This window comes from Heptranchias perlo, chromosome 4 (genome assembly GCF_035084215.1).
Source record: "Heptranchias perlo isolate sHepPer1 chromosome 4, sHepPer1.hap1, whole genome shotgun sequence".
NCBI lineage: Eukaryota > Metazoa > Chordata > Chondrichthyes > Hexanchiformes > Hexanchidae > Heptranchias > Heptranchias perlo.
This window is the reverse complement of record NC_090328.1, coordinates 47324956-47349190: the sequence shown is the minus strand read 5'-3', so window position 1 is coordinate 47349190 and position 24235 is coordinate 47324956. Positions and strand designations below refer to the sequence as shown.

General features: G+C 42.6%; 2 protein-coding genes across 4 annotated transcripts in view; one reads left to right on the top strand and one right to left on the bottom strand.

The window, feature by feature from the left end:
* erap2 (endoplasmic reticulum aminopeptidase 2) overlaps positions 1-16731 on the bottom strand; it is a 52539-nt gene extending 35808 nt beyond the window's left edge. The window contains exons 1-5 of one of the 3 annotated variants that reach the window (XR_010962670.1): positions 16464-16731; positions 11339-11861; positions 8439-8577; positions 7300-7434; positions 52-172 (exon numbers count right to left, since the gene is read on the bottom strand). Coding sequence is in view for 2 of the 3 variants with exons in the window: in XM_067982880.1 (XP_067838981.1) it covers positions 52-172; positions 7300-7434; positions 8439-8577; positions 11339-11841 (898 nt within the window). In the remaining variant the exon portion in view is untranslated. The remainder of the gene's footprint in view (positions 1-51; positions 173-7299; positions 7435-8438; positions 8578-11338; positions 11862-16463) is intronic. The other 2 variants (XM_067982880.1, XM_067982881.1) reach the window with 2 other exon arrangements.
* Positions 16700-24235, top strand: part of LOC137320900 (endoplasmic reticulum aminopeptidase 1-like) — a 96908-nt gene continuing 89372 nt past the window's right edge. Inside the window, exon 1 of the mRNA XM_067982878.1 lies at positions 16700-16846. The gene's annotated coding sequence lies outside the window, so the exon portion shown is untranslated. The remainder of the gene's footprint in view (positions 16847-24235) is intronic.

Here is a 24235-nt window from a genome sequence, read left to right as displayed (position 1 = left end):
GTACAATATCCTTTGCTTCGTATCTATATTGAAGACTTGTATTTGACTTACCCTGCTTTGGGAGTGGGTAGTAGATATTGAAGTAATGTTCATAAAACTCCAGTAGTTTCACTGCTGCCTCCAGTGCATAATGTGTTTGATTCCACTTATCTGGAGCAGCATATATAGACACCTGTTGGAATACAAGATTCACATATAAAAGTCACATACCAGCATACTCAGGAAAATATTATATAACAGAATAGGGAAGTCTTCAGAATTTATTTATCATTATTTTAAGGACAATATCCCCTTCAGAGCTCCAGGATTTAGATGCTCATCCCCAAATCCTAGGTTTAACAGATTTCCAAATTCCTGTATTTTAAGTCAGTCAAAAGTGACAAGCACTTCTGTTTGTGATTCCTAGCCTAGGAATTAGATTACACCCGAATCCTGGTGCAGCGCATGCGCCTAAAGAGGCCAATGGCAGGACCACGGGAACTTACCTTTCCAATGGTAGTCTCCAGAAGTCCCTTTAAGGACCACTGGTTTGGCTGCCAAGCGCCCGAGAATACTGACCGCAACATGGACGGCACAGACTGTAGTCAGTCGCAAATGAATTTTGCAAAGGGTTCCTCAAACAGTTGTTAGGCACTCATCTGCATATTCAAAGAGCCTACTGCCTCTTTCAAGTGTACCCCCTGGACGCCTATGCAAGAGCCTTTACCAATATGGTGGACTGCACACTTCAAGCTGGAAAGACAGCGCACACACCACCCAGCATTTGGACTCTTTGATGCCTGTTTTACTCCTGTAAATTGGGGCTGCGCGATCCAATTTCTAGGCTCTATTTTTTAAGGTGATTGTAAAACGTATGGATCAACAACGGTGTCAATTCTACATAGAGAATAGTCGTGTAGTGGTTGTGGTAATGGACTAGCACCTGACAAGTCGTGAGTTCAAATCCCCCCTGAAGCAAGTCATGAAATTGAATTCAATTAAGTGAGCTAGCACCAGGAGAAAAGATATGAGAACATACAAAAAGATGGACAGGAAAAGACCGACCGGTCCATTGAGCCTGTCCCAAACAATCATGACACAACTAATCATCGTGACCCCTCGTGTTCCCTTCCACTAGCAGCCATATAATTAACTGGGAGAAGCAAAAAAAAAGAGATTAAAAAAAAGATGAATAATCCTAGGCCAATGCAGGGGGAGAAAAAAATCGTGAGATTCCTCTCTGATCCCTTAAGACAATCAAAATAAGTTCAGGAGATTGCAGTGACCCGGAGGTGCATACCCAACATCCCAGCCACCTTTTGTACACAGTGATATTAGCCACAGTAAGGAACTCATTCAGCTCCTTTCTGAACAGTTGCAGTAAATCCACACTCATCACACAAGCAGGTAACTTATTACAAATGTCGATAACCCCCTACATAAGGAAAAGCCTCCTGACATCTAACTAGATCTATGCTTACATAGCTTACATGCATGACCCTTGTTTTCACCTAGTTCAAATAGCCTGTCCATAAAGACACAGTCTAGTCCCTTCATTATTTTAAATACATTGTTTATGCATATAATATTTCACTTACTCAAAGGGTTCTGTGAAGTCCTTACAGACGTTGTTATTTTAGACAACATAGGAACATGAATAGGCCATTCAGCCCCTCGTGCCTGCCCCGCCATTTTTTTAAATTATTCGTTCATGGGATGTGGGCATCGCTGGCGAGGCCGGCATTTATTGCCCATCCCTAATTGCCCTTGAGAAGGTGGTGGTGAGCCGCCTTCTTGAACCGCTGCAGTCCGTGTGGTGACGGTTCTCCCACAGTGCTGTTAGGAAGGGAGTTCCAGGATTTTGACCCAGGGACAATGAAGGAACGGCGATATATTTCCAAGTCGGGATGGTGTGTGACTTGGAGGGGATCGTGCAGGTGGTGTTGTTCCCATGTGCCTGCTGCTCTTGTCCTTCTAGGTGGTAGAGGTCGCGGGTTTGGGAGGTGGTGTCAAAGAAGCCTTGGCGAGTTGCTGCAGTGCATCCTGTGGATGGTACACACTGCAGCCACGGTGCGCTGGTGGTGAAGGGAGTGAATGTTTAGGGTGGTGGATGGGGTGCCAATCAAGCGGGCTGCTTTATCTTGGATGGTGTCGAGCTTCTTGAGTGTTGTTGGAGCTGCACTCATCCAAGCAAGTGGAGAGTATTCCATCACACTCCTGACTTGTGCCTTGTAGATGGTGGAAAGGCTTTGGGGAGTCAGGAGGTGAGTCACTCACTGCAGAATACCCAGCCTCTGACCTGCTCTTGCAGCCACAGTATTTATGAGGCTGGTCCAGTTAAGTTTCTGGTCAATGCTGACCCCATTTGATAAGATCATGGCTGATCTGTGATCTAACTTCATGGGCCTGATTTTAGCAGGCCTACGGGTTTCTGGCGGGTTGGGTTTCGGGTGCGTGGCCTCCGCGCCCGGTGAAATTAGTGGGTTGCCCGCGTGATCGTAGCAGGCAATCCACTAATTGGAGCCACTTACCTGCTCCTCCGGGGTCCGCGCTGCTGGTCTGCGCGTCGGGCGGGCTGCGCATGCGCAGTACGATCTGTCAGCTGGAGGCTCTCTAGTTAAAGGGGCAGTCCTCCACTGACAGATGCTGCAACCAATGGAACAAATTACAGCATGAAGCAGCCCAGGGGGAAGGCTGCTCCCAGTTTAATGATGCCTCACCCCAGGTATCATCAGATGGGGTGAGGAGGAGGGGGAGGACAGAGATCTTCCACCCGGCGGGCGGGAGGAAGCGGCCTGCCTCTGCCACCAAGAAGGCCTGGCTCGAGGTGGCAGAGGGGGTCACCTGCGCCACCAACATATCGCCCACCTGCATACAGTGCAGGAGGCGCTCCAATGACCGCAGTAGGTCAGCCACAGTGAGAACACGTAGTCTTTCCCCTACACTCCGTCTGCCACAACACTGCCCCCACCCCACATCTCCTTCGGCACCGCCAACACTACTCTGTCACATCACCCCTCATACCCCTCAAACCCCATCCTCATCTTACCTGCACCTACTCACCTCGACAGTACTCACCCCGCCACTAACACGCAACCCAATCCTCATACAATCTCATGGCTCTATCCCATACTCACCCTCTCGTGCATCTCCCTCACGGCCAGTCTCACTCAACCTGCCACCACCTGTGCTGCAGCCACAGGGCATGCATCACATATGTGTAGTAGGCAGCGTAAGGCAAACGTGTCGTGAGCATGAAGGGGATGCACAAGGGTGTCTGAGGGTTTGCCATGGGTGTTACCTATATTGAATTTCAGAGCAACAAACATCACACATTATATTGGCACCACCACTGCCATGTCTCCGCGAATCCTGTCTGTTGTGTCCAATAATGCCCGCTCCTGGGTATCACTATGAGGACCCACCACTGATGCCACCCATTGTGTTACTGCAGAGTAGGTGCAGGTGTATTTGCAGGGCTCTTCCGTGCAGACGACTGAGAGACATCGGCGGTGTACCCGGCTGCACCCTGGAAGGATGCGGAGGAGAAGTTGTTGAGGGCAGTGGTGACTTTGGCAGCGACAGGTAAGCAGATGGTGCTGGGGCCAGCCAGGAGCAGCTTGGCATGAAAGAGCCTGCAGATCTCCACGACTACATGTCGAGTGAATCTGCGCCTCCGTTTGCACTGCTGCTCGGAGAGGTCCGGGGAGCCGCGCCTCAGTCTGTGGACCCTGTGGCGAGGGTAGTGCCCTCTGTGATGCATCTCTCTCTGCGGTTGCCCTCCCTCCTGCTGTGCAGGTGGGCGTGCAACAGCACCGTGTTGGGGGGCTCCACGTTTCTGCGGCAGACGGCGTGGACTGCGAGGCTGCTGGGGCTGGTCATGCTGTTCGTCCTCCGAGGGTGTCCACGCACCACCCATCTGGCAGGTGTTGGTCTGAGGGGTTGTGCAGGGTAGGTGGGTGGTTCCTCGGACTGGGGCTACGGTTTCGCGTCGGTCTGTCCTCTGGCTTGGCGGGGGGTGGTGGGGGACAGGGGTTGCCCTATGTGACGCGGTGGCCTCCTGCGTGGGTGAGGGCTCTTCCCCCCCCACCACCACCACCGTGGAGTGCACCTTGGCAGCTGCCACATGCTGCTGGCTGCAACACGCCTGGTTGGAGGGAGACTGTTTCCACCAGTGTGTGAAACACTGCGTTGAAGGTAAAATCCCACACTTCCTGTTATGACAGCTGATTCAGCTCATTTAATGACCTCAACAAGCAAGGTAAGTTCACTCAAGTGGAACCCCGCTGGCTTTAATTGCCTGCGGGATTCCCACCAGCGGGGGCCGCGCACGCAGCCCCGCACGTCATCGGGGAACCCGGAAGTGGTCGGGATCGTGGCGCGATCCGGTCACGTGACTGGATATCGGGATTTTCGGGGGCCCCCCCCCCCCCGCTGGAAACCCGACGGTAAAATCGAGCCCCATATACCTGCCTTTGGCTCATATCCCTTAATAGCTTTGATTGCCAAAAAGCTATCTTATCTCAGATTTAAATTTAGCAATTGAGCTAGCATCAATTGCCGTTTGTGGAAGAGAGTTCCAAACTTCTACCACCCTTTGTGTGTAGAAATGTTTTCTAATCTCACTCCTGAAAGGTCTGGCTCTAATTTTTAGACTGTGCCCCCTACTTCTAAAATCCCCAACCAGCGGAAATAGTTTCTCTCTATCCACCCTATCCGTTCCCCTTAATATCTTATAAACTTCGATCAGATCACCCCTTAACCTTTGAAACTCTAGAGAATACAACCCCAATTTGTGTAATCTTTCCTCATAACTTAACCCTTGAAGTCTGGGTATCATTCTAGTAAACCTACGCTGCACTCCCTCCAAGGCCAATATGTCCTTCCGAAGGTGCAATGCCCAGAACTGCTCACAGTATTCCAGGTGCGGTCTAACCAGGGAATGGAAATAAATGGGTATTCCAAGAAATTACAGATATTTTATTGCAACCATTTTTATTACTGATCAGGGGAATTGATCATGCTGTTTCACATAGCAAGTCAGAGAATTAGGTGTTTTATAACATGATGCATTAACCCTGAACAGCAACCACCCTTCCCACCACCTACAAGAGTTTCTCACAACTGCCCTCCTCAGCAGTGCTTATCTTCACCCCAACCATGTTCCCATTCTTCACCCTCAACAACTGGTTATCTGTCCTCCTCTTTTCCTTTAGTGGGGTCTCTTTCTCCTCCTCTCCAACCAGCCAGGTCCTCAGGAGTCCTCTCTCTCTCTGTCCTTGTCACTTACTCTTCCCAAAAGAGGGATCACCCCCTCCCCTCTCTCTTCTCCTCCCCTGCAACAATGTTATTTCAGTATCTCTCTTTTCTCTTTCCCCATTCCTTGGCTGTAGAGTTGTTCAAATAAATAAAGTTAAGAATTTACTCATTGGAGATGAACTCCTGCCTTTGTGCATATCATTTTTCCTCATTTCTCCTCCATCACTTTCCCCTTATTCTCCTCCTTCACCCATTTCCATTACCTTTAAACTATTTTCATTCGCCCTTTTGCTCCCCTTTCTTAATCCGTTTTATCTCTTTTTCCTGTTTGCCTCTGCTGCAGTTTCGACTGGTCCCTGTTAATATTCACAGTGTCATGTGGGGAGATTGCAGGAGGGTGAATAAACCATGGATAAAGCAGAGGGATTGGGGATGCACCGTAGTCTCGTTCTGGGATGATCTTGCTTCTTTGAACCACTTAGTAACTCCTGGCAGTTCCTCTACTAATGAGGCAGGTGAACAGGCTCCAGTGGATGGACTTGTGCATCCTCTAGGGTGGGGGGGGGGGGGGGGGGGCGGGGAATGGAGGAAACGGGAATGGCCACACTGTCATTTCTGGGAATTCTTCTGATAAAAAAGCCACAGTGGCTTCTGGGAATTGTAGCTCTGGGAATGCCAATGGATAAAATTAATACAAATTTTGTCCACTTGTTTACCACAGGGAGGATGTACCCAGAATTTAGAATGTTCAAAGGTCCAACATGTTACATCATGTTGCTTGTGGTGGAGAGGGGTAATTATTAGAGCTAAGTTTCTGGGTAAGTTTGCAATTTTTTTGATGATTGTTTTTATGTATCATGTTATAAATTTTATTGTTGGGGTTTATAGAGAACCGGGGAACTTTAATGGTGGCTGTATCTTACAGATTTGTTGGTTGAATACGATCAGTGAGAAAATTGGGAAGAAAGGTTTTGTGTAACATGATTGATGAAAAATTAAAATATAACAAATGAAGAAAATGAGCAATTAGAAAGGAAAAATAAAGAGAAGTTTAAATACTTAAGCCTGGACTTTAAGTCCGAACGGGAGTGCGGCAAACAGAGGACTGCGCGGGCAGGAAGTGCCCATGATGTCGCCGGTGTGAGGCCTGTGCCATTTTAACTCTTGGGCCTCTTAACCATGTTCCAACACGGACTACTGCCTGAACCCGGCCGGAATGATGAAGTGGATGGCAGGTGGGGGCAGGATTCACGTGGTAGGAGGCCCAAGGGAATGGTTCCCGGTATAAAGTAAGTGGTGAGGAGGGGTTGCTGGAGATGATTGCGGTTGGGGAGAGGGGAGGGAAGCCGGGGGCAGAGGAGGCCCAAGGTTTCCTTCTGGCACCCAGAGGTGCACTCTTGCTCCTGAGTCCACGTGCAACACGTGAAATTTAAAAAAAAATTAAACTTACCTAGGCTTCTTCTAGAACAGGTCCTGCTTACCATCAGCTTTTACTGGCGGCTCTGGCACTGGGATATGATCTGCAGTTAACAACATGTCGGGGTCTGAATTATGTCATTGGACCTCGACATTTAAATACTAATAAGGTCCCTGCCCGCCCATGGCAGGTGGCCTCAACGTTACCAGAAACCCTGCAGTTAAAATAGTAGTGGGTGCAAACGCGCCAGAAATGCAGCAGTAAAGGCCCAGCCACCATTTTAGCCACCAGCCTACACCATTCCAGCCAGGTAAGCAGGTTTAAAATTGGCCTTTTAGTCAACGAGGAAGAAGAAAATAAACATATAGACATAGTCAGCAGTCATGACATAGATGATGGTTACAACGTAAACAACAGAAACAAACATCCAAAAACAGCATTAACTTCAAATTTCAAAAAGGCAGTTTTTTCTTTCTAACTTTTTAAACCAATGACGTTTTTACTTAATATTTTGGAAGTTTGGAATCACTTAATGATAGCATCGATATGGAGCTGCCTGTCCCTCACCAGATAGGCCAGCAATTGGAGAAGCCACATTCAGCATGTTTTAGGCAATAAAGGGCTAGCACCAACACAAAGCTTACCTTAATTCCTGTTGATGTTATTGCACTGACAGATTTAAAATCACAGATAATGAAGGCCACCAAGTATGTGCTCATTCTTACACTCACATCGAAGTGGTCTTCAAAAAGTCCTCCTCCTAGTGGGAAAGATTTAATCTACAAAAAATATAATCAATAATTTCAGGAGAGATGCCAAGGTATGTTTCAAATGTAGTACTTCCTGGTCTTATGTCGAACATTTGTAGGCACCTTATAATCAAAATGGCCATGCTAGATGTACCAGTTGGAAGTGAATATCTGGATCCTGAAATTCCTTAAGTCGTGTGCCTGGTGGTTATGCTGAGATTGCACCTGATGATGCCCTCCAGTGCTGATCTTGCCAGAATTTGTGGGGGCACGTTATTGAGAGGGCAGCTCATTTGCGTGGGCCAGCTGGGTGCCAGAGCCAATGCAGGTGCATTTCTGGCACCCACCTGCCAATGCCTGCCACAAATTCCAGCGTCTGCCCACCTGCCCGTAAGGGCGAGTATTACTCAGGCCCTTCCCCGACCTCAGCAATGGTCCTATCAACCCCTTGGGTAAGGGGGTTGATTGGCCAAAATTGTTTTTAAAAACAATTAAAATTCTTCCTGGATCCAGGCAGATTGCCTGGCCTAGACCCCACTGGTGAATTCCACATATACCCTTATGGAGGTCAGTACGCCTTACTCGATGTACCGACCGCCACTTTGATACTGAGTCCGCTTCCAGGTTCAGGAGCAGACACTCCTACCTTCAGGAGTCCCTACCTCTGGCTTCACCCCTGGCCATTATTTGTCTTGGTAAAGGGCAGATGCAAGTTCTACCCATTACAAGGTAAAAATGAAACTCCCAAATACAGCTGGAACCTGGTGCAACTGGGTCTCTGCTCTTCACTTACCAGTTACAGCAGGAGAGTACGGAACACCCGCAAAATTTTGCCCCTTGGTATTTTGCAAGTAATAGGGTGTCATTTAGCTGCTAAAAAATTTTAAAATCTGCATTCAGTGATTACCTAGTAATTAAACCATAGCACATTCACACAATGTCCCATTTTGCTGACTACAGGTGAGGCTAAGAAAATCTTATGATTAGAAATAGTGGGATTAAGACAGTCAAATCACAGAATGCATATTTCATACCATGGGCATGTTGGACAGTGCAATATGCTGCTTTTCTCTTATTATCTTGATTGAGAAGTTGGCTTTAAAAGATGGTTCATCAAAACATGGAAAGGCCATACGTGCTGATGTGGGTTCAAAATGGGTAGATGCAAGAACTCTACAAAATAAAATTAATTCATAAAAGAAATTAATTCAAACTATATGAATGTGAAACAAACTGAAAGGCATATTTTTCACTACACTTACATATACTGTTTACACAGTCGGGAATCGTGTGGAAACCAACATATGCCTGGACACCTCTTGAACCAAGGGGAAAGTCATTTAAAATGTCACGTTCAATCATATTCTATTTGAATAATGAACGCTGCATTCAAGTCATCAGCTGAAGTCATAATGTGGATACCTGTGTGTCTACATATCAGAATATATTCATTGCAGCCAATCTTAGTAAGTTCAAATGAGACCCAATAGTCCTCAAATTCCACATAATTTATAGAAAGAAATATAATACAAATGAGAAAAGTAAAAAAAAATCTAACACCCCACAAACCCTCCTAAAACATTGTCGATAACCAAAATACTTCAAAACTCTGATCAGAGAATCCAAATATGTGGAGAGAATAATATAAATTTCCACTATCACAGTAAACAGAATCTTTGTTATCTTTCAGTAGGAGTGAAAATGAAAACTGAATGCTGTAGATCTATAATATGGTAAATTTGCTAGGTATATCGCGCACTCCTTATTTGCACATCACCATTCTGTGACACGCAGTCACGCCTGCAGCTGCACACTTTTATCACTAGATGGAGCACCACTAGATGCCGATCCCCATACCTATACCATCATTAATATATTCCAAGGGAGATTTGCTTTGTCCTGACTTTCCGTGGGAAAAGCCACAAGGGATCTATTAGTTTGAATTAATAACTGGATTAGTCAATGTCTGAAAGATTAAGATTGGTTAATGCCAACTCTGATGAAGGGTTTCCTTCAGAAATGTTACCCATATTTCTCTTTCTGATGCTGATTACCCTGATATACATTTTAGCCATTTTTTGTTTTTTATTTTTGTGATGTATGAGCGAGGATGAATGGAGTTTTTAGGAAAGAGGCTGATTTTCTGGAAGATTTTTATTTACTAAAGATGGACCATTTATTCAGTACATGGTTCTCAACTATACTGCTTGTGATATAAAAACATTTGTAGGGACTGATGGATTGCTGCAGTGAACTAAAATATATTTCTTCCTGTGTGACCGGGACTGAATTCAGCTCAGAAAGATAGAATCAAAATTTCTTCTCTCTAATGGCTTTAAAATAAGTGAACCATCTCAACAGAATCCCAACCAACTGATACCTTGTGTAAAAATAATTTGCTATAAATTTGGCAAAAGTAACTGAGATGGGAAGTGAAAGTACTTCCCTGGTGCAATAGGGAGACTGTTTGGGCTGAGATTCAATGTTGCAGTAATGTAGGGAGAGTTCCACATTGCACATTTTCCGTACTCTACCTATTCTTGGACAAAATGCTAGAACTATTGTGGAAAAGTGGTGCAGTATGAAAATGCCTTTGTATCTCTCAGATGTGACTTCTAATCCACCCCAGATTGATGCATTAATATCTCTTCTCTCTGACAGTTGCCAGGGTTCTAAGTGAATTGAATCCTGGCAGACAGAACTTAATTCCTGATCAGCATGAATTTACACACAAATCTCCCTTTTATTTGTCATATATTGGCAATCAAACTTACAGATGGATAATGTAATAAGTGGTATACTGTGCAGTAAAATTGTTCAAGTTATGGCTAAGGCACATTGTTGGGCCTGACTTTCTCTGTTTTTGGCCTGTGCTGCACCTAACTTGGGAGTGCTTTACAGTGAATTCCAAAATAAAGAAAAATATTTAATTCCCCAAAATCCGTCACTTTGAGCGCACAAAAAAAATCATGAGAAAAGCTATTGAAGTTGGATACAAAATGGAATAGTGTTGCATTCCTTAGCACTATTATCACTCACATTGATGAGATCAGAAAAAAAGATAACCAACTGTAAACTTTAAAATCAATAACCACAAATACTGCTTTGGTAATATCTAAAATGCTTGACAAAGCACTTTTTTTTAGTTTTGACATAAGTTAGCATTTACAGTTGGTTAGCAGACAAAATAATTCCTGTGATGTCAAAAGTGGTCCCTCTGGATGATGAAAGGAAATCATGTGTTCAATAAAATATGACATGTTTCTGAGTAACTGAGGTGAGATATTACTATTAATATATAGATGGATGGCAGTGCCCCTTGTTGAAAGACCTTAGTGAAAGAAAGCTTTTTATCACGTTTAGTGACATTCTGAAATTACTCAACTATCAAGTCAGCTTTCAGAGGTAGTTCCTTGAGTTTTATATAATGAATCAACTGGATTTTCAGAGGAATAAATTAGATCATTAAAATGAAAAACACTGTTAAAGAAAATATCCATGCCAACAGAATTGGCTGTTTTTGAGGTACAGCATCTAGGTAAATCTAAATTGTAATTTAGTTTGGCTTTAGATGTTCTCAAATTTGGGTTTTCCAAATCAAAATTTGAAGTTCAAATTTTAAACCTACAGTACACAGGTCCAGCTTTGAAGTCCTTCTCCTTTGTTCTTGGTTTAATGTCTCATGATATTTACCAATAAAAGTTTTGGGTATGTGCTGGTAAAGCTGATTAATCAACATTTTTGGTTTCCACTTTTTCTAATAATTTCGATAGGAGAGCAAAATATTCACAAAAATCTTCATGTAATCTATACACTGAAAATGTACATGAATTTTAGGTGGTTAAATAAATACAAGATCACACATAAAGTTCTTCTGGAATTATGTGGCACAGTATGGTTCTTAGAGGAATATTGAAATTTATTAATAGCTTACCTTGTTTTACCATCCGGTGTTCGATAACTACTTTTATAAAAGCCATCAAAACCATCAGACAGTTTGGCTGTATAGTAGATGTTAATAATGTACTTCTTTCCAATACCCAGAGGTTCGGCGGTCTCTAATGCTATTTGCTCATGTGGTGGGTATTCCAAAATGTACAAATTACTTTCCGGGTGGGTGACCCCATCTTTTGTTAATGCAATAGTTGCCTTGGTGATTTCCAGATGCTTGCTATGGAGGATGATGGAGCTGGTTTCTTGACTGACAAAAACCTGAATTCTGGCTAATCCGGTGAAGTTCAGAGTGGTCAAATTTGGGTGTATCAGAAGGGCATACTGGACTGGCGTGATCCTATCAGGTAGCCTCATCTTGTTCCAAGGAAATTTCTGACCATTAGAAGCTGAAGGAAAATCTCTATTATCATGGTTACTAGAACACAGGATGACCTGAAACAATATTCCAACAGCCAAGAACAGCATCTTCTGCTTCAACAGCATTCTCCAAAGTGTGAGGGAATCTAAAAGTAGAAAATGTTAGTAATAATGAAATGTCAATAACTTGAACTAGTAGTAATACATTCTGTAAATTATCTAATCCATATTAATAGATTACTGCCAGAGAATCAGAAAATGTAGTAAATCCTGCACAGTTTGCAGTAAAGTACATTTTACATAGTTGCAAGAATGATTGTCCTAAAAGCTTTGTAGGACATTGGTTTTGATATTATGACCATCCAACTACAGAATAGAGCTGCATCGCTGAATGTTCAAATCCTGTGCTAAACAACAAATGTTGTCCTAGCAACCAACCATACTGCAACCAGTGTATCAGAAATCAGAACTAATCTATTAACGTAACCCCTGCAGTTACAGCTGCAGAAGTGATAGAACCAATGGCTTTTTTTCTTTAGAAAATATGCGTCTTCTTTGTGTCATGACATTACCATGCACTGCAACAACCTAATTGCAGGAAATTTCCTCCATTTTATTATTCCTTACCTCTCTCAGTCCTTCTTTCCTCATACAATATTCAGGCATTTAGAACCTAATCCTGACATTACTTTACCACTGTTTCCTGATTTATGCTGCTTTCTCTGATATTCATTTCAACCCCAATGATTTACTGCACAACACAACTTCAACTAGATCTCTCAATAAGAAATAAATCATTCTGAATTCCAAGTTGTATTTTTGTATTTATTTCTGTTTGTATCCCACAATATGGATAGAAAACATATTGAGGAAATCAGTGAATCTAATATTTATCCAATGGGTGCTCCTGATTTTGTAGATAATGAGTGACCTTGTTTGGTACCCAGTGACATGTCGTTTGCACATTAGTCGGTCGGATTTACCCACTGAATAAATAAATGCAATGGATCCAGGGATTCCTTCTCTACTTTTTAAGCCTGAAAACAGAACAGTATTATTCACTTTATAAAACCTGCCTGACTTTGTACAGAATGTATTTTCCCACAAATTGACCCGACAGAAGATTTTCAGCTGCTGTAGCTATCTATATGTTAAAAGTCTTGCATCTGGCATGCACTTCCGATTTTTCATACTTAATTTCTGTTGATACAGCACTGTCTTTACAGAGCAGCATTTCAGAACTGAAGAGGTGCAGAACATACAATTCAAAAACAAGGAGAGTACTGGAAAACTACCATTGGGAAACTACGAAGAACTTATGAAAAGAATCAATCCTGAAAGCCCAGTCAGTCAAGAGAATTTACTAATTAAAAAAGGTAAGGAAAGGATCAAAAAAGTGGTGAACTAATCAAATTACTCAAAACATTTTTTTTCCTTCAGTAGTTAAATGTCCAAAATAAGGGTTTAAACAAAATAAAAACACCAAAATTATATAAATCACAATAACATTATATTTTGTGTCTTTTAATACGTTCATTAAAGTTACTACTTGAAGGCCTCAGTCTTTCCCAAAAGATTTGGTTTGGACTTGGATAATTTTACCCAAAGTGGTGATGAAGGTAGTTGAAGGCTAATCTTGCAGTCTGAGCAAGTGCAATATAGAAGAAAGAAAGAAATATCATGCATCTATATAGCAGCTTTCACTACCTTAGGATGTCCCAACGTGCTTCACAGCCAATGAAATACCTTTCAAGTGTAGTCACTGTTGTAATATAGAAAATGTGGAAGCCAATGTGCGCACAACAAGGTCCCACAAATAGCAATGAGACAATGACCAGATAATCTGTTCTCGTGATATTGGTTGAGGGATAAATATTGGCCAGGGGACTAAGGAGAACTTCTCTGCTCTTCTTCAAAAGTAGTGCCATGGGATCTTTTACATTCACCTGAAGGGGCAGATGGGGTCTTGGTTTAATGTCTCATCCAAATAACAGATACACAGTTTTCCAAGATATATCAGTAGCATTTAGTTAGCTCAAATACTCTAATGTTTCTCTTTAGCTTTCAGCGGTACTTACTTGGTTGTTTTTCAAAATTACTTAAAGTTACAGGAAAAATTTCTATTGGGCTTTTTTTAAAACCATAGTCTGTATAAGCGAGAGACACAGGGAAACAGAAATGGGTAGAGAATTCAAATATGGCAGACCATACTGCTTAAAACCTGCTGTAACTTTGTTTATGCTCAAGTTAAAAACATTCTATATTTTTCTCAAAAGAAAAGTCAAATTGTGTCTCTACATATAGCAATATTTCAGTTTGTGTGATTTTGAAAATGATTTGAACACAAACGGGTTGATGAATTTGAATAGGTTTACAACTAAACTATTAGACAAAAGATATTCATTTCTTTTACTTCAGAAAGCATGACAAGCTGAAAGAGAGAGACAGACAGACAGAGACCTTCGTCATCTTAATTTGAGTTCTTTTTTTCACCAAAATAAAGAACAAATAAATTGAGCTTAGAATGCTTCTCAAACTAATGGCTCTGAGTAGCAGCACTTGTGTTTTGTTGATAATTAGAAAATGTAAAGATTCAAATTAGTGACAGCTGTGTGTGTGGGCGACAGATAGGCAGACATTCAGGAAGCAATCACAAAATACTGAATTCAATATTTACAGAGATCTTGTGTAAATTGATTAACCAGCACTGCCAGAATTGGGATCACAAACCCCCACCCCCACTGTCAGGCCTATGCTGCTCTCTCTTTTTAGCACTGACAGATACTAGGAATCCACCTGTGTGCCACATCACAGTTTGCCAAACCTCAAGTGCTGCCAAAACCCAGGACCGGCAGTCCAGGGATCCCCAACCAAAACTGAGGACCATTCTCCCAGTGCTACCAAAGCTGAGGACTGCACTGAGTCTTCACAGCTTTGAGTTTCACTAGTAACCTTTTGTGTGGAAATTTATCAAACGCCTTTTGGAAAGTCTAAGTACATAGTGTTGTAGGGTTCACCACAGCTGAATTGGGTTGCCACTTGAGATTTAGCAGTAAAACTGTTTATCACCATACCTCTCAAATACTCTAATGTGCGGTGATTTTTGCGGCCTAGAAGAGTCCGCAGCCCATATCTACCTGAAGTGCGAGAGGTTGCAGCCCCTGTATAGTTACCTGAAGGGGCTGCTCCTCAACTTCTGGCTACATTTTAGCCCCACTCTGCTAATCTTTGGCTGCCCAGTGTGGAGGGAGGGGAGGGGTGGGTAAGTCGGAGAATCCTCTCCTGGGCCTGGCTAAAACAGAAATTTGTCGATCCAGGACTGGCTGCCTGCCTCTCTTCCACAATTTTGTCCATGTCCGGGTGGCCCTGAAGAGGGAGAATTAAATGTCCACCGATACGCTTAATGCCTTCCATGACCAGTGAGCCCTGCAGGGTTTGGAGTGCCTTGTAGACAATAATAACATCCTGATTTAGTTGGGAAGGTATCCCTTTGTTTTTGGTGGCACTTGGTGCTTATGTTGGCATCTTTTTAGTTTGATTGGACCATCCAATATTAGTGGTGCCTTGTTGTGATGATTTTTGTTTGGTGACCCTGGGGTAACCCAGTGTCACCCTTATTGGTCCTTCAAAAAAAAGGCTCAAATGCTCTAACATCTTGTAAGAGGGATTTTGATTAGAAAGAACAGACTCATCTGCACTACAAAGTTATGGCAGTCCTGGTACATTATGAGCACTCTACACCTTAATTACGTATTCAGCTGTAAATTAACCCTCTCCAGCAAAAACTGTATTAATTGAACTGAAGGCTCTTTGCATCGTTATTTGTCCCTACTTTACAACCAAGATGTGGTCAAGCATTTCAACCAAACATTACTGAGCAGCTTAATTTTTTAAGGAGAAAGTAAAGTGGAACCCAATCTAAGCACGGAAGCACCTGAAGTCTCAAATTCCGGATAAGTGACCCCCGAACTTTCACGTGCTAAACAGCATGAACCCCCTCAACAATTATGTTGAAAAATAGACTATTACCGACCCTCTAATGAGAAATCTCATCAATATATTGATTAATTGTCGGAGGACGTCCTCGTGGGTCTGCTCCTGGGCCTGTCCAAAGTGGCCATCTACAGGTCCAGGCTAGACGCGGCCCGTGGGGGTGGTCGCTCTGTCTGTCTGCCTCTCTTCCAAGGAATTTCCTGGGCCCGGGTGGCCCTGGAGAGGGTGCACGCGGTGTCCACTGGTATGCTTGAGGCTTTTGCAACCGGTGGGCACCGCCGGGACTAGTGTGCATCCTTGATCATTATAATAAAATTATTATTTGACTCTGTTGTTTATTTGGTTTTTAGATTTGTTTCTTTAAAAAATAAAGTTACACCCTAACCCCCCCTTCTCATAAAAGGGAGCCTAAACATGCAAAAAAATCTTCATATAAAAAGTAACTACACAAATTACTAACAGAAAAAAAGGGGGAAAAAACTTGCCCCTCACTAACCTTTATATAAAAAAATTATGTTGAACAATAGACTATTACCGACCCTCGAATGAGAAATGTCATCAATATATCGATTAATTAGATTCAAATCTGTATTAAGACCCGAAGTTATGGTAGACAACCTGCATGATTTAGTGTCTATTTTTTATGTACACTGTCCCCAACCAAAGGGACCAGGTAGGGGAATTATAGCCGGTACACCTTCAAACTGTAATGATTAAGATTCAAACACTCCACTCCACACAATACTAATTCCTACTTCGCTTACGATTCCTTGTACCAGACAGGGTCGCAGTTCAGTTCAGGCCCATTAACTTCACCGACCCGCCGTTCGCTTTTACCGAGCGAGCTGCATGGTGCCAAGAACACTTTCACTTTCGGCCCCTCATCACCCGGATACACATTTCTTTCATTAAGTGAAACTATTTTGTTTCACCCACAAATGAATGAAATATATATATTTTTTTAAATGGACGGTTTTAAAGAATTGCTTTAATTCTCTGTGGGGAAGATTGGAGACTGACGAGATATTAACAAGCTCAGGACAGAAGGTGAGAAATTAACCAACAGCCCCGGCTTACTCGGAAATTGGAAATATCCCCACCGGAGGGAGCAGCGGGAATCAGAACATCGGTGCAAAAGGTGCAGTATCTGTATCTGCGGGAAAAGAACATGCTTGGGAAACAAGGAAAAAAAATGATAAAATTAACTCTTTAATGTTTTATTTATAATTATTATGCTAATCGATTGCGTTGTCAGACCCTTACATCCAGCTGCCTGCAAGAGGGAAACCACAGAAACCCGGATCTGGATGGGCTCGTGTGGTTTATTTTCAAAATGCCGCTTAACTGGTACTTGAAAAATGAATAGAAACTGAAAATCCCAAATCATTTCCGAACAATTTATTCTATTCACTCATTTTAAGTTAATATAGATAGTTGTCTGTCCTTTTAAATTGATTGGAAGAGAGTATTTTAGGCATCACTTACTATCCCTACTCATGTTTCAGCTTGGTTCAGTAGTAACACATTTGCCTCTGCCTGAGTCAGTAGTTTGTGGGTTGAAGCCTCTTTCGAAGACCTGAGCACATAACTAACCTAGGTTGATAATTAAGTGCATTACTGAGGAGGTGCTGCATTGCCATAGGGCCTGACTTTTGGTTAAAGCCTAAACTGAGGTTCTGCCTGCTGGTTCAGGTGGATATAAGCAGCTCGGCAACACAGGACACTTCGCTCTATGGGCTGTTCCCCAGGACACATACCGAGACAGATATCACCTGCAGCTGGGAGACCATCAACTCAGTGAAGGAGGCCCTTTGGTCTGCCCGAAACCTGCTGGTCTTCCAGCTGAAGGAGCTGTCCACAACCGAGTGTTGCCAACTGACACACTCCAGGGTCCAGGAGTATATGCTGCGGGATGCAATGAAGCAAGGTGCGACCTACGCAAAGGCCCTATGGGGAAAGGCCACCGTATAAAGCCACCCCACCTTGTATTGTACAGAATGTATTAGAAAATATGGACTATGTTTTTAAAAATTGTAACAATGCCATCATGGTGTATACGATCTGTACTGTATTGCTTTGAACTGCAGTGCTGCATTTTGTGCCCTATATTCGAACTGCGTGTATCTTTAAATTTCATGAAATAAAGTATATTTTGAAATTTTAAAAAAGGTGGATATAAAAGATCCCCCGGTGCTATTTGAAGAACAGAATGACCTGAGCATAGTTAACGAACACTATCAAAATAAATTAACTGGTCATTTATCTAATTTCCTTGCTGTGCACAAATTGCTGCCATGTTTGCTGACATAACAATAGTGATATGCTTCAAAAGTCATTCATTGGCCGTGAAGCACTTTGGGACATCTGAAAGGTGTGATATAAATGCATAATTTTTCTTTTCATTAGAAAAAAATACCTTTTAAATTGTCAGCGTATTCACATTTTCAAGTGAAGATTTTATGTTGTAGTACTGCTTGTGATCTAAGTACTTCAATTTAGATCATTATAAGTGTCCTGGGGAACAGCCCGTAGAGCAAAGTGTCCTGTGTTTCCGAGCTGCTTATATCCACCTGACAATGCCTTGATATTGCCTGAGGAGAAGGGATGCTGGGAGTCATGCACAGAACTTGTGCACATGTTAACCCCAGGAAATATCAGGGTAGATTCCCCCTGGGAAAGTGTAGAAGTTGCAGAAGAGGGGACAACTGAAGCCTCAGGTACATGACAGATGGGAGGTCTACAGGGTTAAAACTTTTGTGACTGATTTCAACAGAAGATGGACAATTTTATGGGTAAGTTGAAAGAACCTTATTTAATTATTTCTGATTTCATGTGTTTCTTATAATATACATTGTACATTTTTAGGTTTTTATAGTTGGCTAGATTGGGAATCAAAATGGCCATGAGTTGATTGGTCAGTTCTGTGGTACTTGCTGGTTTGTGAATGGTAGCTTTGGTAAAACAATGAGGGATTTGATTGCTTGGTTTTTGGCTGGACATTTGTTCCTCATTGGTGTCTTTTGCTACTTTTGGTTGATTTCATATTTAGTCAATTTGATTTTTGGTGGCTTAATATTAGGCCAGGAATGATTTTTCTTTATGGATGAGTGATGCTTTGGAAATATGATGCCCTCAGGAGTGGCACCTCTGAGCCCAGACTGTCACATGTGATACCTCTGAGAAATGTGATGCTATGCATGGATGTGAGATGCAAAACTTTTAATTTTGTAGATAGAGCAGAGGTTGCATTGCTTTAGTTAGTCAGAAATTTTCCTTGTACCACCAGCACAATGAGTTCTTATCACTGCAGTTGTTATTATCATGGCAGGCGTGGACAAGGCCATGTTATGAGCCTCTTGCACAATATCCTTTCGTGGAAACAGGAACCATTATTGTGCCTGAGGAGAAAGGAAAGGTAGTTGCAGCCACACAGGAGAACAGTTATTAGGTGAGAGGGCTATATTACCTGGCTGAGATGCTGTATAGGATGTGCTATATAGCATTACCTGAGTAAATAAGGAGGTTCAGGCTCACAAGAAGGCAATCGCAAATCTACGCCAAATACTTTCTCCACATTTGGGAGGGAGTCTGAATAATTCCTACAACTCTGCCTGAAGTCACTGCAGCCAAATTCTTTGCTACAGTGGCTTCCCAGGCATCCAAAGGAGACTAGCACAGTACTGATTAAAGCACCCTCAATATCTGCATCCAGATATACTGTTACTGATGGTTAATGTTTTGTTTTCTCCCTCTCCCCTTTTATAGATGTCTCCCTTATCTCATAAAGGCTCTGACTCATGAAAAGGTTTAGATCCACAGGCACCAAAAACTCCCTGATGCCTCGTCAAGTGCTAAACTTCATGCATGAATCTAAACCAGGAGTGTTGGCGCACACTTCAACCATACAGAGCAACTATTTCTGATACTGTGCTTAAGTGATGTCCACAAACACACACATTTCAGTGGGCCAGTACATTGCACTGTTGGAGGAGGGCCAATTTCAATGGGATAAGAACAGATCTGGCCTGGGTAAATTGGAATCAAAGAATTGGTAGGTAAAACTGTAATTCAACAGTGTAAGATGAAACAGAAAAAAGGGACGTATGACAGATGACAGGTTGATAACACAAGTGAGAACCAGCAGAATATAGAAAGTTCAAAGGGGAAGTGAAAAAGAAAATAAGAGGGGCAAAGAGAGAGTATGAGAATAGACTGGCAGCCAACATAAAAGGGAATCCAAAAGTCTTCTAGCATGTAAACAGTAAACGGGTAGTAAAAGGAGGGGTGGAGCCGATTAGGGATCATAAAGGAGATCTACTCATGGAGGAGAGGGGATGGCTGAGGAACTAAATGAATACTTTGCATCTGTCTTTTGCAAGGAAGAAGATGCTACCAGTAAAGGAAGATATAGTTGAGATACTGAATGGGCTAAAAATTGATAAAGAAGAGGTACTACAATGACTGGCTGTATTTAAAGTAGATAAGTCACCCGGTCCAGATGGGATGCATCCGAGGTTGCTGAGGGAAGTAAGGGTGGAAATTGCGGAGGTACTGCCCATAATCTTCCAAAATCCGTAGATACGGGGGTGGTGCCAGAGGACTGGAGAATTGCAAATGTTACACCTTTGTTCAAAAAAGGGTGTAAGGATAAACCCAGTAACTATAGGCCCGTCAGTTTGACCTCAGTGCTGGGGAAACTTCTAGAAACAAAATTCTGTCCCAGATTATACAGTCACTTGGATGAGTGTGGATTGATTAGGGAAAGCCAGCACGGATTTGTTAAAGGCAAATAGTGTTTAACTAACCTGATGGAGTTTTTTGATGAGGTAACAGAGAGGGTCGAAGAGGGCAATGCAGTTGAGGTGGTGTATATGGACTTTCAAGAGGCGTTTGATAAAGTGCCACACGGTAGGCTTATCACCAACATTGCGGCCCATGGAATAAAGGGGGCAGTAGCAACATAGATACAGAATTGGCTAAGTGACAGGAAACAGAGAGTAGTGGTGAAAGGTTGTTTTTCGGACTGGAGGGAGGTGTACAGTGATGTTCTCCAGGGGTCGGTGCTGGGACCACTGCTTTTCTTGATATATATTAATGACTTGGACTTGGGTGTACAGGGCACAATTTCAAAATTTGTAGATGACACAAAACTTGGAAGGGTAGTAAACAGTGAGGAGGATAGTGATAGACTTCAAGAGGATATAAAAAGGCTGGTGGCATGGGCGGACACGTGGCAGATGAAATTTAAAGCAGAAAAATGCAAAGTGATACATTTCGTAGGAAGAACGAGGAGAGGCAATATAAATTAGAGGGCACAACTCTAAAAGGGGTACAGGGAAATCTGGTGGTATATGTGCACAAATCTTTGAAGGTCTAGACAGAGAAGATAGAGAGAAACTGGTGGAAGGGCCGAGAACCAGAGGGCATAGATCTAAGGTGATTGGCAAACGAACCAAAGGTGACATGAGGAAAAACTGTTTTACACAGCGAGTGGTTAGGATCTGGAATGCACTGCCCGAGGGGGTGGTGGAGGCAGATTAAATCATGGCCTTCAAAAGGGAACTGGATAAGTACTTGAAAGGAAAATAATTGCAGGGCTATGGAGATAGGGCGGGGGAGTGGGACTAGCTGGATTGCTCTTGCATACAGCCAGCACAGACTCAATGGGCCGAATGGCCTCCTTCCGTTCTATAACTTTTCTATGATTCTACCAAGTTGTAAGATGCAATTTTGGTCCCACAATTTTCTCACATAGCGTAGTCCTGATCTGAGCCATGGATTTGGGTTGTACACACTGGAAGCCAACCAATTCCACACAAGAAGGGAGGGAACATTGCAAAGATACCTTATAATAGAACAGCTACAGAATCATATGGGCATGGGTCTGACAATTGATCCCTTATACCAGTGTATGCAGTGTAGCACAGAGAGACTAAAAGACTTGTTAGTAAAATTAAAGCCCATGGGATTAAAGGGACAGTGGCAGTGTGGATACAAAATTGGTTAAGGGACAGAAAGCAGAGAGTAGTGGTGAATGGTTGTTTTTCAGACTGGAGTGAAGTATACAGCAGTGTCCCCCAAGGGTTGGTATTGGGACCACTGCTCTTTTTCATGTATATTAATACCCTGTATACCGAAGTCCAGGTCATAATTTCAAAGTTTGCAGATGACATGAAACTTGGAAATGTAGTAAATAGTGAGGAGGATAGTAAGACAGACTGGTGAAATGGACAGACACATGACAGATGCAATTTAACACAGAAGTACGAAGTGAAGCATTTGCTAGGAGGAATGAGGTGAGGCAATATAAACAACATGGTACAATTGTAAAGGGGGTGTAGGAACAGACAAACCTGGGGGTTCACATACACAAATTGTTAAAGGTGGCAGGACAAGTTGAGAAGGCTGTTTTAAAAAAGCATATGGGATCCTGAACTTTATAAATATGCATAGAGTACAAAAGCAAGCAAATTATGCTGAACCTTTATAAATCACTGGTTAGGCCCCAGCTGGAGTATTGTGGCCAATTCTGGGCACCGCACCTTAGGAAGGATGGCAAGGCCTTAGAGAGGGTGCAGAGGAGATTTACTGAAATGGGACCAGGGACTTCAGTAACATGAAGAGACTATAGAAGCTGGGGTTGTTCTCTTTCGAGCAGAGAAGGTTAAAGAGAGATTTAATAGGTGTTCAAAATCATAAGGAGCAATTGTTTCCAGTGGCAGAAGGGTCGGTAACCAGAGGACACAGATTTAAGGTAACTGGAAAAAGAACCAGATGAGGAGAAGTTTTTTACGCAGCGAGGTATGATCTGAAACCCATTGCCTGAAAGGGTGATGGAAGCAGATTCAATAATAACTTTCAAAAGGGAATTGGACAAATATTTTGTGGGGGTGGGGGGATGGATTTGCAGGGCTATGGGAAAGGGCAGGGGACTGGGACTAGTTGGATAGCTCTTTTAAAGAGCTGGCACAAGCACAATGGGCCGTATGGCCTCCTACTGTGCTATATCATTCTATAATTTGCCGTAAAAATGTACATACTATATGTTAATGCAGTTTAGATTGGGTTCATCATTATCCCAGTAGCAGCTGTTAGTGAGGTCCATATCAATGTCAAGTTTCATTATTTGTTACCAGTGATACAATGTTGTTGCTGTGTCTCAAAGACAATATTGTATCAGACATAGGCATGTGTGTCAGAACAAATCAACATCGCTTTAAAACACATTACAAATTGTTAAGTGATACATTTTGACCACAGTCTTGCTGATTGATACACCCCATAGTTGTGCTTAAGCTTCTTGAATTTTGCCAAACTACTGCAGTGATTTTAGAAATCAGATGTCACCTTTTCGATGTTGCCAAGATGGAGAATTTCAGATAATGCGCACACATTGCTATTCTAACAACCTTACACTAACACTTCCACACTGGACTAATGCATTTACATTAACACATTTGCATTGACTTCTTTCTTGCATATTGATTTCCTCATACATCTTGTTAAATTTGGTATCACCTGCATTATTTCAGTCCATATTATTGATGACCATTCAGATCATGCTCATTATATTCTGATCTAAAATTGTCAGTGATTTTTTTGGATTGTCCTGAATTTTCATCTTCAAAATCCTGATGCAAGTTGTAATAAAACCAGTCTTTCCTACTTCTAGGGGTGGTGTTTGCCTTGTGGGGGGCCTGTGCAAACATCCTGTTTGGGGCCCCTATGTTTTACTACACTATGATACTAAATACTACCTACTTAATCTGATGTCAAATGCACACACATACGATTGTGAAAAAGCATGTTCGTAATAGGTCGTATGAAAATATTTAATGATAAGCGATTGATAACAAAAGAGTAAATGACATTGAATGATTCCAAAGGTCTTGGAATGCTAATGTTATTTCAGTATATGAGCCAAAAGACGACTCTGAGACTAACTTTTTGTGCTTTAGCTGCAGTGAAGTCTTATAAAATATCCGAGCAGTCGTGTGGTACTTGCAGTTCGTAAGAAATGAATTTCATTTTCTCCTTCTCCCATGTCAGCCATGACTGCAGGAGAGTGAGTTCTGAGGTCAGAGCCTGCTGCAGGCTGCTGTGTATCCCTTATATTACTTCCCTTATTATCACTCACTGACTTGCACTCACTCTCACTGACTCACTCCCTCTCTCACTCAGTAACTCACCCATTTTACTCTTATTCACTCTCACCCAGTTTCACACTTAATCTCACTTTCACACTCCTCACTCTCACTTGCTCATATTCACTCACACTCAAGGAAATGCACTCAATCATTATTCTCTTGCACTCTCTCATATACTTTCTCTTACTGTCTCAACTCACCCCCTTTACCCGAGGAGAGCGGGATCTGTTCCCTGATCCCAGGGTGAAAGGATTGTACCCTGACCTCGGAGCGAGGGATTGTACTCCTTTTCATTTTCTCTCTCTTGATCTCTCTGTCTGTCTTGATCTGTGTCTTGACCTGTGTGTGTATCTGTCTCTCTCTCTCTCTCTGTGTCTCTC